The 17,863-nt window shown below is 44.3% G+C and overlaps 1 protein-coding gene and 1 long non-coding RNA gene across 9 annotated transcripts in view; both read left to right on the forward strand.

The window, feature by feature from the left end:
- SEMA6A (semaphorin 6A) overlaps positions 1–16,538 on the forward strand; it is a 183,847-nt gene extending 167,309 nt beyond the window's left edge. For all 8 annotated transcript variants that reach the window (XM_081213582.1, XM_081213587.1, XM_081213588.1 and 5 more), the window contains one exon: positions 12,245–16,538. In XM_081213582.1, coding sequence (XP_081069708.1) covers positions 12,245–13,434 — 1,190 coding nt within the window. In that variant the 3' untranslated portion in view covers positions 13,435–16,538. The remainder of the gene's footprint in view (positions 1–12,244) is intronic.
- Positions 9,205–11,383, forward strand: LOC308597848. Its single transcript, XR_014013199.1, has 2 exons — positions 9,205–9,274; positions 9,644–11,383. It is a non-coding gene; the product is annotated as an uncharacterized lncRNA (long non-coding RNA).
- Positions 16,539–17,863: the final 1,325 nt, after the last annotated feature.

A 17,863-nucleotide genomic window follows, 5' to 3' on the forward strand; every position in this document is an offset into this window, starting at 1 on the left:
AGCCCTGACCTCTGGCCATGCTGAACGGAGCAGAAGGCAGTTGGGAGTCCAAGCACAGTTTCTCCATTCCTCTATAGCTTGAAGCCAAATATATTCGTTTGGCACTCAGCAAGTGTAGAACTAAAGCAGATTATAGGCGTGCACCCATGTTTGGGCTGGGGAGGCAGTGGGGAGCATCCTTTCCCCCCTGTAGCTGCAGTGCTGAGAGGAAGCCTTGGCTCATCTCACACACCAGAGCATGGCTGATGGCAAGGGAGCTGAGCAAGATAGCTAAACCCTGCCACTCTTTAAACATAATGTTTCAGCCTCAGACCTTTTTTTTAAGGCCTGCAAACAGCACTCTTCTCATGGTGAATGCACGTTGGGGGAAAGCAGGGTTGTGGCAGTAGGCCTCAGTAGCAACCTAGACACCTTCACACAGCATTTTGTATGCTCCCTAGGATCATACGAGCTGTATGTGGATGGCAAAAGGGTCAGAGGGTCAACAGAGCATAGGCTCTGCTTCCAGCCTATGCATATTCATTTCAACATATGAAAACAAACTCTGCATGCTTGCACTTAGGGCAGATCCATACCATATGTTAAATGTACATCCAACACACATGCATGCAACTTCCCCCAAAGAATCCTGGGAACTGCAGTTTGTTTTGGGTACTATACATTGCGTTTCTGTGAGTAGGAAACTGCAGCTTCCAGGATTTTGTGGGGTAAACTAAGAGGTTAAGGAGGTCAGGACCACCAACGCAATTCTTCTATGCCTGTTGATCCTGTCTCCTGTCCATAGGTTGCGGTCATGGCTTACCACCACAGTATCACCCCCTCCTAGATGTTCAGTGTACACACATTCATACTGTGAACAGTGTCAAATGCTACTCTTTAGCTAAAGTACTCAAAAGTCTACTACACATATTAATCTCCTACTTAGACCTCTGTAGTCCAGGATACTTTAGTGCCAGGTTATAGAATGGGCTCCCAATATTTTATTGCCCATTTTGGTTCACTTTCTCTTTGGACCCATTCCAAGAGCTTCAAATGTGTGGGGGGTGGGGATGCCTAAGATAAAATAGCTTATACATATCCATGTCATTAGCTAATCCAGTAGCACAATACCAACAAAAGCCTTGGCAAATTTTGTTCCTCTAGCCCCTTTCCAATTCATATATACCATCCAATCAGGCTTTGTTCCAGTGATGGCCATGGTTCAAAGTATTTGCCAAACACAAACATCTCATTAAGCAAGCCAACAGCAGTGTTATTGACGGACACTAGATGCAGGAAAGGCATTTGAGCAATCTGCTAGCAAAACGCTGGAAATTTAATTTCTGGCTTCGTCTTCTAGCTGCTACTCTATTGTTGTTCTAGGCCTATAGACTCTGTCAGCATGGCACAAAGCAATTGTATCTTTCGCCACTAACCTTTTAAAGGTCTCCCGAGATTTAAGGGATCACAACACAGATTAAACGTACACAGAACAGCACACTCCTACCAAGACAACACCCAGGGTTTTTCTCCATAAAACATTCATGCCCTTTCAGAGCCATAGTGCAAAATTTGCAGAGGCATTTCCAAGGGCGTTTTCCTGTGTTTGTTTCAATATGGGCATCGGAAGAGATGCCTTAGGCACAGTCTCAGCAAGACTCAAGATTGATTTTTCATGTTAGTAGTCCTCTTTGAGTTGTATACTCCTGGATACAGCTTTCACCCTGCTTCATAAAAAAACCCTCCCGTGCTTAATCTTAAAATTATTTTTTATTATTATTATTATTATTATTATTATTATTATTATTATTATTATTTATACCCCGCCCATCTGGCTGAGTTTCCCCAGCCACTCTGGGCGGCTCCCAATCAAGTGTTAAAAACAATACAGCATTACATATTAAAAACTTCCCTGAACAGGGCTGCCTTCAGATGTCTTCTGAATGTCAGATAGTTGTTTATCTCTTTGAAATCTGATGAGAGGGTGTTCCACAGGGTGGGCGCCACTACTGAGAAGGCCCTCTGCCTGGTTCCTTGTAGCCTCACTTCTCGCAATGAGGGAACCACCAGAAGGGCCTTGGTGCTGGATCTCAGTGTCCGGGTAGAACGATGGGGGGGGGGGAGACGCTCCTTCAGGTATACAGGACCAGGGCCGTTTAGGGCTTTAAAGGTCAGCACCAACACTTTGAATTGTGCTCGGAAACGTACTGGGAGCCAATGTAGGTCTTTCAGAACTGGTGTTATGTGGTCCCGGCGGCCACTCCCAGTCACCAGTCTAGCTGCCGCATTCTGGATTAACTGCAAATTAATTAAATTTGCAATTAATTAAAACTAAATACTTTATGTGGATTCTTTGAAACAATGGCCCCACCTTTTTTCCAACTTGTCATTGCATTAGTCCGTGATTAACTAGTGAAAATGACTTCATAGGATTTCCAGAATTAAAGAACCCTAGTCAACTTCCTTGCCCCAAGGCAACTTACCCTGTTGGTGGGGGTGGGGCAGGTGTCAACAGGCAGGGCCCCAGGTATCCCGCCTTTCATGTCAGCACAATAGTGGTGGTTTAAGGGACTTGTTGCATTAAGACCCTAATGTGCCATATGCATAAGACAGACAATATGTAAATGCAGAGTTTGTTGCCAGTTAAGAGGGCTCAAAATATATGCTGGGTGACACTGAGAGTTAAAGTTTCACAAAATGCTGTTTCTTCGTTGCTATTTAAAAACTGATTAGCCATATTCCCATTCTTAATTTTGTAGCGATTGTGAGTGGGAATCAACCCACACACACAAGAGAGGTACATATGAGTCTCTTCATATGAATCTAAGCATGCAGAAGTCCTGGTGTGTTCGCTGGGACTTACCTTTAGATTTGCATGCATCTGGTTGAAGTCCAAGGGTGTCAGTGGAAGCTTAGGGTGCATACTTCAGCAATAGTGTGGGGGCTGCACCTGTTATTGAAAATTTAAATTCCTCAGGTTAACCTTAACATAGCTAATCATATACTTCATTATTTATTATTATTACCACATTGTACTTCCAACACATATTAAAATACTTTTTTAAAAAATAATAGTTATATATTTACTCAGAAGCAAGCTCCACTGAGTTCAAGAGGGGCTTACTCCCAGGTAAATGGGTTCAGGATTTGCATCCAGTTTGACAATGAACTGAATTGAAACAGGAGCAAATGAGTTAACCCACGGGGCTCTTTGATCCCATTAATAAGTTGTATATTTACAAGGCTTATATCTCAGGATAAATGCTTAGGCCAAGAAGATGTGCAATGTAAGAGCAGGTAACACTGCTGATTCTGTAACGCACGTGCATTGTACTTCCAGATTAAATTTTGGGGGGGTTCACTGAAATTATTCAAGGTCATGGAGTTGTTTTAAGAGAAGGGATGCATAATGCCCTTACATTCCTGCCCCATCCACTACCCTCCACCCAGCAAAATCTGTTCCCTGGATTTACTTCAGGCTTCAGATTCTATCTTGGAGATAAATTCATCCAACAAGAGAGCGTGTCTTTTATTATAATATTGCCTCAGAGAAGCAAGTTAACCTCCCGGCAACCCTGTTTGCTATCTGTCTCCAAATACACAATAAATACTCTCAGTGGCACGTTCTGCGTATTTGATTTTCCACCGCTAGACTGCATCAATCTCTCATCATTAACTCCTATAAATCACACTTTTTGAAATGGAGGGGACTAATTCCAAGAGCCAAGGTCTGCCTTTCAGTGGGTTTTTTGACAGCTTATTAGCACTTTCCCAAGAATCTCAGAGGATGTTCTTCATGGGGCAAATGCCTATTAATTAGCTACCTGAGATATTTAATCCAAGGGTTGGGTAATTAGTTCAACCTGTTCGCATTTTGCTTGGCTTAGTGTAATATAGGAGGGACAATAAATATATTTTAAATATGTTTATTAATTGCACTCTCCCTGCCCTTACACAACTATGAGTGCCGTGTGGATTCCGAGTCCACAGTGTCATCTCATAAGCAGGGGACAGAGGCAGGCATGAACTGACACTGTCATGTTAAACCAGGGTGATTTGTATCATCCGCTGAACTTTGGTTCCCTGTTCATGATAAAACACCGGACATTTGGTTCACACCTTCCTTCCATCCAATTTCATGCTGGGCCATGCACTACGGGGAACTGTACACACTAAAAACACACCCAAAGCACGTTCTTCTCCTTAAAGAATTCTGGGCCCTGTAGTTCACTCACCAAGTTACAATTCCCAGCTATCCTTCACAAACTACAGGGCCCAGAATTCTTGTGAGGGAAAGAATGTGTTTTGAGTTTGCATTTTAAAGGTACACAGTGTGTGTACAGCCACTTATCCGTTCACAGCAGTTCCCTATTCAATTTTTAAAAGGCTGTTGGGATTAAATAAGTGTCAGGCACTCTTAAGTTAAACCAAAAGAGAGAAGCAGAAATACTTGCTACTTTCCCTTAGGGGTTGTTGGCTTGAGATGCCTCCATTGGTTTTAGAAAGCTGCAGCAAAGGAGCTCTTTGCGAGTTCCTGCTCATGTGACAGTTGCCCTGTGCAGGTGGGTGACAGACAGGAGAGGAGCAAAGAAGGACTAAAAAATTTCCAGGAACCCAGAATTCACAATAGCATTTCTTACATTTGCAACAGGGCCTTGGTGGCAACATCCCATTTGTTTTGTGCCATCAGAGAAATAATGTGCCTTGAAATGGGACCCATGAAGATGAGATATAGGCTGCAATTAGTCAGGAACCCTGCAGTAAGCTATATTCTCATAAGCATATAGAAATCTAATGTATCCCAGCTGCTTTGAGCTTTTCCCAAAGTAAGCAGCTGGATGTGTTTTAGCTCATCCCAGGCATAGCAGAAAGGTCCTAAAATGTATATAAAGATCTAACAGAACCTACAGCATGGGATTAAGAGTCGAAAAGGCATTTGCATCTTAAGCAACAAAGCATCCTCCAGTGTAATTCTGTAAAAGAACAAGCTAGATGGTTTATGTATCCCCGAATATGTTTCGAAGCCTGCACAATTTCTTTTCACTTAAGCATTTCTTGGTTTTAACTTCCATTGCACATAACAAGACTCAAATCTGTTTTAAATCCACACATTTAGGAAGTCCCAGCCTAGCAGGGGAACGGCAGGGAGACTTGGAAGTGATATTCAAGTTTCCTGACATGAAATAATCTTAGGAACACATGGTGCTGAAGGCAGCACTGAACGCTACATTCACTGAGTTTCAGAAATGATATGATAGCAATTACAGCTCCACTATAGGGATGAATGGCGCCAGACAATAACATTTGGGGTGATACCCAACGTTAGCCATACTCGATGAGTAGGCCTGATGGAATGAAGTCCACTGACAATCAGTGGGGCTACTTGTGAGTATGACTGGATATCACCCATAATTCCAAAGGTGTTCCCCACAAAAAAGGAGTAACTGCTGAAACAGCAAAGCTAGCAGTTAATAATAATAATAATAATAATAATAATAATAATAATTATTATTATTATTATTATTATTATTATTATTATTATTATTATTTTATTTATATCCTGCCCTTCCCAGCCAGAACCAGGCTCAGGGTGGCTAACATCAATATATATAATACATTAAGACATAAAATTCAGCAATCGACTGAAATACAGCTTATAATCGGATTAAAATCAAAATAAGATCAGATGGCTACCTGCAAATAAAATAAGAGAACTTAATGATGACTGTTTTATGGAAAAATGGAAGCTTTCTTTGGACTATTTAAAGAAATATAATATGATGAATTTGCAAACAGGATTTGAACTATGAGCAACAGAAATAGAGAGTATCATATTAGGGTTATGGTATAAAATAGAGAAGATAGGGTACAGCAAATAGATAGAATGAAAAAACACCATGGAAAATGGGACGGGCAGCTCATAAAAGAAAAAAATAATTATGTATTGGAATTACATGTGAAATTTGTGGAAATTTAATAAAATAAATTAATATCTATCTATCTATCTATCTATCTATAAATAGGAGTAGTGGAAATTAAATGTTGCCCATGTGCAAAAGAGGCTTAAATTTTGCAAATTCTGGAAACAGTGGAAGTGGATGTGGGCGACTTCCCACCCAACCACAGTGGGCACAATTTCAATATGAGAATCTCAAAATAGCCGCCACGCTTGCTGCGTTTACAACTCATGGCTTGCCTCCTTACCGCAGCACATTTAGTCATTGAAACTTTATATCCCAATTAGCAGTTTCCTCTTCATCCCTTCCAATGATCACATCATATTTCTTTTGCCGAGCCTTGCTCCCATTTCCATCTATGCCAATATTTGTGTGTGTGTGTGTCCGGGGGGGGGGAGGAGGGAGAGAGAGAGAGACGGCATTATTGCATTGCCATCTGGTCCACATTATATTAGAAAACAAGAAGACGATGACAGATTCCCGCTGAGGAAACCACACTGCGCTCTCGGTTTCCAATTCACTGCGGCCACTGGGTTGCTGCATCTCTGAAGACTATTAAAAAGTTCGCTTTTTAAGTAAACGGTGTGGGTTTTTGACAACAGGCGCCTTTTGGCAAGACGTTTTGCTGGCAGGTTTTGCGCTTTGTGCTAAAGGTGATCAAAAACATCCTGCCAGGATGGAACATAGAGGAGCAACATCCAGTGGCCATCATGATCCTGAAATTCAAATTCAGTTGTGTCCCTAATTTCCATAGAATAGCCTTCCCCAAAGTGGTGCCCTCCAAATCTTTTGGTGCACAGTTGCTATCTGGGGTACACCAGATTGGTGAAGCCTCCCTTAGATGAACCCTGTTTTCTGCCTCTGAAGAATCACCCTTCTTGCTTTGACATTTTTGAAGACACAGATGACCTGCAACCCAAATGCTGCAGTGTCCTCACCTCCTAGTGGGTCATTCCTGGGCAGGTCATCCCACAAATCTACACCATTTTACAGAAATCTGTAAGTCAGGAGTGGACAGAAGGAATGGGAGAATTTTTGGTAGATCTCTGGGTGATTAGCAGTAGATTGGCAACAGTTTCTAACTCCTGTTTAACAAGAGGAACAACAACAAAAGTTAAGACACCACTTGAAGGCTCCAAAATGACCTCAATCAGGTTCCTAAAGAGAAGAAAGCTTGGTGCAATCAGGAGTGAACTTTGGTGTTCAGTTCTTGTTCTGAAAACAGATCACTAGATTCGGGATGTGTTCACCGGTACACTGTTCTTTCAGGCTAACTGTGACTCTGCTTGCAATGCACGCTAAGCCAAGCCTTGGCTTATAGTAAGAGCATCCAAGCTACAGGAGAAGAGCTCTCAGACCTGCTGGTTGCTCCCTGCATCCTTTCTGCTGTTGTACCATGCTGAGCTAAATCAAGGTTTGGATTAGCATGTCATCCAGCCTTGTTAAGCTCTCTCCTCCCCAACTACAAGCTAAAACCAAGAACAAACCTCGGTTACAGCTTTAGGTTACTGAAGAGAGAGCTTAACCATGAATCCAGTTGGGACGACACACTAAGCCAAACTTGAGCATGTCGCTGCAGCAAAAAGGACCGGGGAGGAGGTCTCAGGCTGTATTTTGCTCTGGGTTCCAGGTAGTAGGTGTTAGGGTTCTATTATAAAGCAGAGAAGATCTGACAAGCCTGAAGTCTGCCCACTGTAGGCTGTAAGAAGCTCAAATAACACTTAGTATTCTGTTGCTACACAGCATGCTCAATTCTCATTGGGATGCTTTATATAGAGCTTTTAGCTCTATACATATTGCATTCTTGTTTTTTTAAGGTATGTTGTACTTCAGCAAACCTCAAGGTTTTCCCTGGAGTGCTAAGACATACATGCACCGTTCAAACCATGCTCAGGGCAGCTTACAACATGAAATGAATTACATAATTACAAGCATAACAAAAGTAGTCATAAGCAATAAATAAAACATCAAGAAGTACGCAGCCAAATGGAACAATTTCCATACAGATCATAAGAATATCTAAAATAAAGTTGCAAAAAAATTACCGTATTTTTTGCTCTATAAGACTCACTTTTTCCCTCCTAAAAAGTAAGGGGAAATGTGTGTGCGTCTTATGGAGCGAATGCAGGCTGCGCAGCTATCCCAGAAGCCAGAACAGCAAGAGGGATCACTGCTTTCACTGTGCAGTGATCCCTCTTGCTGTTCTGGCTTCTGAGATTCAGAATATATTTTTCCTTGTTTTCCTCCTCCAAAAACTAGGTGTATCTTGTGGTCTGGTGCGTCTTATAGAGCGAAAAATACGATAATAGCAATAATAGGAATCACAGCCCTCTAATAAGAAACCCTAAACAACACCCCAGCTCAAGAGTTTGTTTAACAGGCTCAGCTTTTGTAGCTGGAGTCAGTCAGGGCCTTGTCAGACCTGGTGGGAAAAGGCCTGCAAGGCAGGGAGAAGGTCTTCCAGGACTCTCAGCCAAGATGTTGGCCTCATTTTGGCTCCCATTTCTTTCAGCACCCCTCAGCTTAGTTTGCTGTTAAGAAGGAGTGGCATTGGAATTGCCTCTCCTAAACTTCTGAAAGTGAGCACACATGTGGCCCAAAGCAGTGGTGGAAGGGGAGGTGTGTCTTCATATAGAAAACATCAGTGGGTGGTTTTTGAGTTGCTGCTATCCCGTTACAGGTATGGCCAGATCCACTGTGAGATTTAACAATCCAATAAACATTCTTAACTTGTAAAAGAAGGGAAGTGTTATGATCAGTTTACAGCTGCACACACACCCTGCTTCAATGTGCCTACATCACATAGTCTGTGGAATAGGAAATTGATGCAGCATATGGCAGGAATATGTAAAGTCTTCAGCATTAAGTCATGGCCAGAAGGGGAGGCATCCCTGATGTGAGATGGTTATAAGACTACAAGGACGTCCCTATCTTCATCTGTGAAATGTTAAAGGGAGGCAGTAATGCCACAAAGACAGGCCTGTTTTTTTCTGTGCACCAACGAATGAACCGTAGCAAAGAATTTGACTCGGGGTCCAGACTTGCTTATCCCATCTAACCTACTCCAGAATCTATTTTTAGAGAGCACAGACACTAAGGCTTCCTTTGGTGTTTTGCCATCTCGAGCTGTGATTACAGACAAGACAAACTCAGGCTTGTAACATGTTGAGACTATTTTGGTCTCCCAGACTGCATGTGATAAAAAAAGGGGGGTGGGGAGGAAGACAGCCTTTTTGTAAAGAACCACAATCATTGGAGCCTCTTTTCTACAGATGCATGCTTTGCAGTGCATTTGATGGCATTTTCCGAGCAAAAATAGCCAGAGAAATTATACAGTGGTGCCCCGCAAGACGAATGCCTCGCAAGATGGAAAACCCGCTAGACGAAAGGGTTTTCCGTTTTGGAGGTGCTTCGCAAAACGAATTTCCTATGGGCTTGCTTCGCAAGACGAAAATGTCTTGCGAGTTCCTGCGGGGTTTTTTTTCCTTTTTGCCCCCTTTTTCCCAAGCTGCTAAGCCGCTTATCAGCTGATCCTAAGCCGCTTAACAGCTGATCCGCTAAGCCGCTTATCAGCTGATCCGCTAAGCCGCTAATAGCGCTAATCCGCTAAGACGCTAATGGGCTTGCTTCGCAAGACAAAAAAACCGCAAGACGAAGAGACTCGCGGAACGGATTCTTTTCGTCTTGCGAGGCACCACTGTACTAAGTTTAGCCACGGACAGAGCTGCCTAGTTGGGTGTTGTCCTTTATTGTTCGGCACCAGTTTATTCCCATGGGATTGATAACACTCGCTACTTAGAACCAACCTGTGCAGGCTTTTAGGGTTGTCGATCAGCTACACATACCACAGAAATCAACTCTGGAATTGTGCACAATTTGCAACAGAGCACAGTAAGTCCATAGGCAGAGGACGTTTCATCCCCTCGCCGTAGTTGAGGGGGAAGGGGGCAGATCTGGGGGGCTTTGTCGTGGGGGCAGGGTTGCCATTGAGCAGCAAAATGTCTTGGGGCAGCACTGGCACCGGGTCGCCACTTCATAGACTGCTTCAAAGGCTCCAAACACCCAGCTTGGGAACTTCAGAAACCAACTTCAGAAAACAGCCTTTTCAGGTGTAAGTGGGGTGTGTGTATAGCTTGAACATAATGGCCTGGGGTACAAATGGGGGAGGCCAGGAGGCCAAGATCAACCTGCAAGAAGTTCTCCACCCCTGGCATATACATTAAAGAGGAGAAAGAGGAATAGAATTTTTTCTGTAACCTTTTTTACATGCAGAGAAGTTTTGACATGAAAGCCCCATGAAACTAGCTCTCCCCCAGGTCTATTATGCAGTGGGAAATGGCCGTGAAGCAACTGAGGGCGTTAACATTTGCTTTCCAAGGGAGAAATTCTCCTTGCTGCTCATTCCTTATATGAAATTATTAATTGCTCGTCACAATGCAATCATTTCCATGCAAAACTAATTTCACAACTGGATTTTATAATTTCAGAAAGCATTTGAGTTCCTGCTATGAATGCAAATATACCATAAATGCATACACACTATTATTTAAAAAAGGACAGCAAATCTATCACAGCTGAGCAATAATTCTAGAGGACTGCTTATCAATGCTTTCCATGAGGCTCAATTTCTGCTGCCGTATTCTTTGGAGATAGTTTGCATGCAAACGACGTTAAAATACGATTGCAATTTATTCTACAAATGATCTGTATCTTCCATAAAGCCTTGTCATGCAGTAAAACCAGTCCCATTCGATCTCTGCTGCAATAATGGTACTTTTACATTTAACTATAATAACTTGGGATTGGGTTCAGATGGTCTCCAAAATTTGATAGGGATTCACCACTTTTAAAAGCAAGATTTCAGTATTTGGCTGTGATCTGACTTTTAGACCATAGATGAATACAAGGGGGAGGGAAACAGGTCTGGTTCCTCATTACATAAACCTGGTTCATCATCTATTCATCTTCAGAAAGCTCTGAAACAGTGTGACAGAGACCAAATGTGAGTCTCACCATAACAGAGATAACCTCCTGTGTGAGTACTGCATGTGAACACATCATCACTTAACAGCCCAGTTTGCACCATCCGCCCTATTTTTCAGCGGGAGAGAAATTGCATGTATCACATCTCTATATACATGTGCACTCAGAGGACCCAGACTGCAGGCTAGCTAAGGCTGAGAAAGAGGAACTTGTCTACTGCTTGGCCCCGCAATTTTGGCAGCATCCCCAGTTAAATGTATAAAGCAGGGAATAATGTTTTTGCATTGGAGGAGACCGTACAGGAATAGTCCTTCACCTGTGTAGCATGACCTTGGTCCAGAAAGAGCTTCAAGGTTTTTTTCCCTACATTTTTATTTGTTTCCCCCTTCATTTCCCCTTGCAAGTGTTGTTGTGTATGTGTGAGCAGGTCTAAAGGCTTTGGTGCACAGCAAGCTATACAACTGGGGGAAAATATTTATTTCTGCATTTTCTCCCTTAATATTCTGTATGGTAGTTGGTGGGTACATTCAAATCATTTATTTTTTATTTATTTTTTGTACGCTTAAAAGGATTAACTGTGCTAAAAATGCCAGCTGCTGCAGGGAGATTTCCTAGGAGCTGCAATATACCATAAAATGGCAAGGTTTCTGCAGAAGCAGGAAGGAAGATCTCTGGAAATAAAGATTGGCATGACTCTCTGCAAAGAGAGATACACATTGAGGATGTTTCATTTGCTTTTCAAATTTTGCCTGGAAAATACCACTTGGAATAGGAATGAGGGTTGAGTTTTCTCGGTCTTCCTTAAGAGACCAGACCAAAACGTACGTGAGTGCTCAACTAGATGTGATGCAGACAACCAACCCATAATAGGGGTTCCCCCCTCAAGAGCCAAAGAACGATATAACTCATTCGGGGCTTCTGCTCCAAACTCCATGTGCCATATGGCAAACCACTTTTGACCTATCTCAAAAATAGCCTCAGTTGGTCTTTGGGTTGTGACCAGTTACTGCAGGAGCACTCAATATTGGGACCATCCCGAGTCACTCGTCGCCACATCTTTAAGAGTTGTTTTTAAAATGCAGGAGTTGTGTCTACAGCAGGGTTTCTCAAACTTGGGTCTCCAGCTGTTTTTGGACTACATTTCCCATCATCCCTGACCACTGGCCATACTATCTAGGGATGATGGGAGTTGTAGTCCAACAACAGCTGGAGACCCAAGTTACGGAAACCCTGATCTAGAGAATGTCTTTAAATGGATTAACACTGACCGTAACCATTTCTCCCCCTGTGCTTCTCTGCTTACCTCTTTATGATATTTGTTGCAGGAGTGATTCGGGAGAGTTATCTCAAAGGGCACGACCAACTGGTGCCGGTCACCCTCCTGGCCATTGCAGTCATTCTTGCCTTTGTCATGGGGGCTGTCTTCTCGGGGATCATAGTGTACTGCATCTGCGACCATCGGCGCAGAGACGTGACCATCGTGCAGAGGAAGGAGAAGGAGCTGACCCAATCCCGCCGGGGCTCCATGAGCAGCGTCACCAAGCTCAGTGGCCTCTTTGGGGACACTCAGTCCAAAGAGCCAAAGCCGGAAGCCATCCTCACCCCGCTGATGCACAACGGCAAGCTTGCTACGCCGGGCAGCACCGCCAAGATGCTCATCAAAGCCGACCAGCATCACTTGGACTTGGCCGCTCTGCCAACTCCAGAGTCGACCCCGACGCTGCAGCAGAAGAGGAAGCCCAGCCGCGGCAGCAGAGACTGGGAGAGGAACCAGAACCTCATCAACGCCTGCACAAAAGACATCCCCCCTATGGCCTCCCCCGTGATCCCCACGGACCTCCCTCTCAGGGCTTCTCCCAGCCACATCCCCAGCGTCGTCGTCCTGCCCATTTCTCAGCAAGGCTACCAGCACGAGTACGTCGACCAGCCCAAAATGAGCGACATGGCGCAGATGGCGATGGAGGACCAAAACGCCACCCTCGAGTACAAAACCATCAAGGAGCATCTCAGCGGCAAAAGCCCCAACCACGGGGTGAACCTGGTGGAGAACCTGGATAGCATGCCGCCCAAAGTACCCCAGAGGGAAGCCTCCCTGGGGCCTCCGGGGGCCTCCCTCGCCCAGGGCGGCCTGGGCAAACGACTGGAAATGCATTCTTCCGCTTATAACGTGGACTACAAGAGAAACTACGCCACGAACTCGCTTACGAGAAACCACCAGGCCTCCACCCTCAAAAGGAATAACACTAATTCTTCAAATTCTTCCCACCTCTCGAGAAATCAGAGCTTTGGCAGGGGGGACAACCCCCCTCCTGCCCCACAGAGGGTGGACTCTATACAGGTCCACGCCGCTCAGGGTCAGACCGTGACTGTATCTAGGCAGCCCAGCCTCACGACATACAACTCGCTGACAAGATCAGGGTTGAAACGCACACCGTCGTTAAAACCAGACGTACCCCCCAAGCCCTCCTTCTCCCCTCTTTCCACGTCCATGAAGCCTAACGATGCATGTACATAATCACCGTGGGGTGGGGGGGGACAGCAGGTGACCAGAGTACGCCATTACAAAGGCAGTGTTTAGCAACGGCAATGCTCTTTTTCAACTGACCAGGAAGCTGCCTGACCCTGTGGATGCATTGCTCTCTGGGGAAAGTGGAATATTTTTTATTTTTTAAGGGAGGGGGGGTAAACAATCGGGTCATGCAATACATGGTTTGCAACTGTAGGACCCACCCCCACGATGCAACAGCTCTTTTACTCAAAAGACTAACCACAAAACATTGAGCCAAAAGCACACACGAGAATGATGACTGTGATAACTTCACTCGGAAACTGCACAAAGCGCAATTCCGGATCTGGGAACTTGAGTGCTTTGAAAGCCAAGACGGAAACGGGGGAAACGACAACCCCAAACAAAAGGAAAACGGAAAGGAAGGAAGGAATTCATTGATTAAGCTAACTCTTAACTGAACTGTGGCAGACATTTACTCTGTGCAGGTACTGTGAAATGCTCATCAGTGTTACAGCCATTTGGTTATAGCCGATTGCCATGTTGGGCAACCACTCTGTCCTAGGTTTCCACCCCTCTTCTCTTTTAATGAATAACATGTGACTGTTAACGCAAGTAACTCCTATTATTTATTGTTCATCCTTTTGTCTTTTTTTATTATTCCTAAGGAAATTACTTCTGCATATCATCATATGAGCAGCTCTCTCCAGAAGGAAAAAAAAGCAAAATACGTTGAAAATTATGCCTATTTAACGTGAAACCCATTAACTGGAGTAATTAAAACTCTTTTTATTTTTCCAATAAATTCACTGAGTTAAATAAGTTGAAGGTGGAATTTTGAACTTTTGTGTTTGGACTCTCTGATCTCTTTCTGGAAAACAAAAAAAGGGGAGTATTTATTTAAATGTCAGATAAGCTTGCCTTCCAGCCTCCGTGCCGGGCAGTAGTCAAAGAGAAACCACCCCGTTCAACAACAAGGTTCCTATCTTCCTACAGTAACTTCCTGCCGCAGCGTTGAAAGCTGCCCACCTTGGCCCCTCTGCTGTGAACGTGGTTTTGTCAATAGCTCATCATTTCTGTGAAGGCACCAGCTTTGTTTTCTGCCATCCCATTTCACCCTTGCATGTGAAATGGCAGACAAAAATCCACAAACGCCATGGACTCATCCATATGCTGGCTTCTGCTGTGCATAGCTCACGGTCTTAACCGCACAAGGGCAGGGAGGGGAGAGCGTTGTTTGTTGGTGGAAAACACATCTGTGAATACCCTACTTTCTTCCACATGTAAATTTGTGCCTTACACCCTTCAGTTGTGTATCTTTGTGAGCTGTCGTGTGTGCCCCTTTCCCTTTAGAATAAATCAGATATTTATTTATCTCCATCCTCAATTACTCCCCTGGAGAACATGCACGTTTCAAGGAAGAATATTGAGGTTACGGTAACAGCGACACTCCAGCTCATCAGAAGGCGAGGCAGTAACAGTGCACATCGCTTCAGTGTGACTTTTCTAGTTTTGGTTCTCAGACCACCCCTTGGGCAACGCTGGCAGTATCATCGCCATACTGCGGGCAGCCTTTTCCTTCTACCCAAATCTTTTCATATCCCTTCTGCATAGTGATGTAGTCTTACTCACAAACCAGCAAAGAAGTCATTAGAGGACTGTCATCAAAAGTCTGATGTGTCAACTGAAGGCAAGCACGAGGTGCTGTCTGGCAAAGCAAAACAAAAACAGACACCCTCTCACAGCGTTTATGTACAGCACATAAAATGAAATGGAAATTAATATAAGCAGGCTGGCTCCTGCTGGTTCCCAATAACAGCTACAGTAATGCAAACCCAAAAGGATGCTGCATAAGCCCTTTTTTATTTTTTAAAAAAGTGGAGGGGCTCCTACTTTGATTTAATTTGCTCCCATTTGTGGGGTTTGAAACGTGGGTGCACAGTGTGTGTGTGTGTGTGTGTGTGTGTGTGTGTGTGTGTGTGGTCTCACAATTTCTGGGTGGTTCATGCACAAGCATGTATTTTGTTTTTTAATAACTGTCAACATACTGTAGCAAAAAGTGGTGGGTGGGTGTGTTCTATATTGCCTGGATCGAATGTTTGAGAGGGAGGAGATAGTTATTTTGGTTTGGTTTTTTTCTTTTGCTTGGGGACGGACTTTTGTTTTGTTTTGTTTTTAAAAAGAGAAGGGTTTTTATACTTCACTTGGATTTATTTTGCTGGATTTGGGAAGGAGGGGGCGTTTTGCTTTTTAATGATAAAGAAAGGAAAACTTCTCAAGTTGGTTAGCACACAGGAGGTCGTTTAGAGAGCCTGGATGATCGAAACCAAAGTGTGTATACCAATGGTGCTTGCATACTCCCTGCTTTCAACTCTGCCTCTCTAACTAAACTGGTTCGTCCGCCATTCGTGAACTATGCTTACTGAAGTCAAAGCTGTGTTTCTTGTTGGGGTTTTCCGTTTGGCTTTGTTTCTTCATTTCTTCCTAAGCTGCAGGTGGCAGGGGACTCATCAGCAAAGAAAAGGAGCAATGCACTCTTTTCCTCCCCAAGCTCAACCCTCTGGAGTTGCGAAGGGCACAGTGGCCCCCTCCCTGCCTCTTAACAAAGCATTCTGTCATGATGTAGAAATGAATAATCACTGCAGCTTTGTACAGAGATCTCTGCCTTTGTAATATACACCCTGACAAAGACTGGGTTAACCTTGAGGTGCCCATTTTGTACTTGAGTGTGGTGTTTTTTTTCCTGTTCAGATCCTTCCCTTGCTCCCCCCACCTGACACCTCTCCCCACCCCCATTTTGCGTGAAGAGGTTCTTAGACCTAAGTGTGCCTTTGCTTTCCACTCTTGCTATACACTGGTTAGACGCAACCAATTCGGACTCTCATTTGTTGTAAAGTTGTAAAATATTGTGATGTCACCAAACTTCCCTTCATCTCCACATTCCCTTAACATCCGATTCACGATTAAATGTATGTTGTTTAAAAAAAAAGGAAAGCAAAAAATAAAAATAAAAATTAAGATTTTAAAAATAGAAAAAGGAAAAAATGGCAAGGTAAGGGGGGGGGGGAGTCTCTTGATGACATAAAGTAATAAAACCAGACTGTTCTACCTTCTATTTTGTCTCCTGGTTCTTCTTTCTTGATTAGTGCTAAATAATACAAAAATAGAAGGACAAACTGTTGTTGTTGTTGTTGTTGTTATTTAAGTGGATACCAACAGAATATAATTGGTGGCTCTCTGGGTTGCAGAAGAGCAGCTTGCAGCATAATACTTGGGTTTGCTACACTAGACAAAAAGTGGCTAGAACTAGATGCCAAGGTCGCACCACACACCTGCAGCTCCACAAGTCACAACCTCACACTAGTGTTAGGCAGCTGCACAAAATGCGAAGGCTGCACTGATTAGATAGGCAGCATGGCAAGACCACGGTGGGCCAGCCAGGGGTGGAGGAAGGGGTGTGTGGTGGGGGTGGGCCACCCTGGATGTCACCACTGGGGGGGGGCGACAAAAAGCTGGGTGACACTCACTGCAGGGCCTGTCCTGGGAGAGACACAGTGGCTTGGGCACGTACAGGCTCTGCGCTGCCCAAACGATCCGCCCGCTGCCTCCCCCTCAGCTGTAGGGCGGCTGAGTCACAGGAGGCAGGCAGGCAGGCTGGGGGCCCCGCGGTGCGCGCTACCCCTGGGCGTGCCACCCTAGCTTCCTCCACCACTGGGGCTAGCAGTGGCATTAAGCAAAACCCTGCCTCTGTTGACATGAAATGGGATCACCATTTCCACCCTTCAGACCCAATGCACAGGAAACACACTGAGACACACAGACTGGGCAACCACAGAACTGTGGGATTGTAGAGTTGGAAGGGACCCCGAGGGTCCTCTAGTCCACACGCCCCCTTGCAATGCAGGAATCTCAGCTCAAGCATCCTTGACAAGCGGCCACTGATAGAATTCGGAAGCACACAGCTGCCACCCCTGGGCCAACCAGGGACCACATGTTCATGGGTCGCACTAAAAAAATGGGCAGAGAAGAGGCACCTAAACAAAGCATTTAGGCTACCAAATTACTTGTACCGATGCAAATGCTCTAGTGCAGTGTGGTCACCTTCTGCAAACATCCATAGGGCCAGTTGCCATTGTGGTGCATCCATGTTCTGGGAGGCTCTTCCAAACCCATAGATGCACCAACCGGCCTTGAAAGACACAACTGGGAAAGTTTCGCAGGCTAGTAACTTTTGCAGACTTATTCGCAAGACTGATAAAAAAATAAATAAAAGCCATTGTGGTGGTGGTGAATGGAGGTTGTTTTACAAAATAAGGGACTCAACATTTTCCATAGGAACAGTAACAATGCATTAAAACTTACCCAATTAGACCAATCCTTAAATTTGTATGCCAAAAAGGTTCCCAAACCCTGCTACTAATCAGATATGGGGACATGC

This window comes from Podarcis bocagei (genome assembly GCF_964188305.1).
Source record: "Podarcis bocagei genome assembly, chromosome: 11".
Lineage (NCBI taxonomy): Eukaryota > Metazoa > Chordata > Lepidosauria > Squamata > Lacertidae > Podarcis > Podarcis bocagei.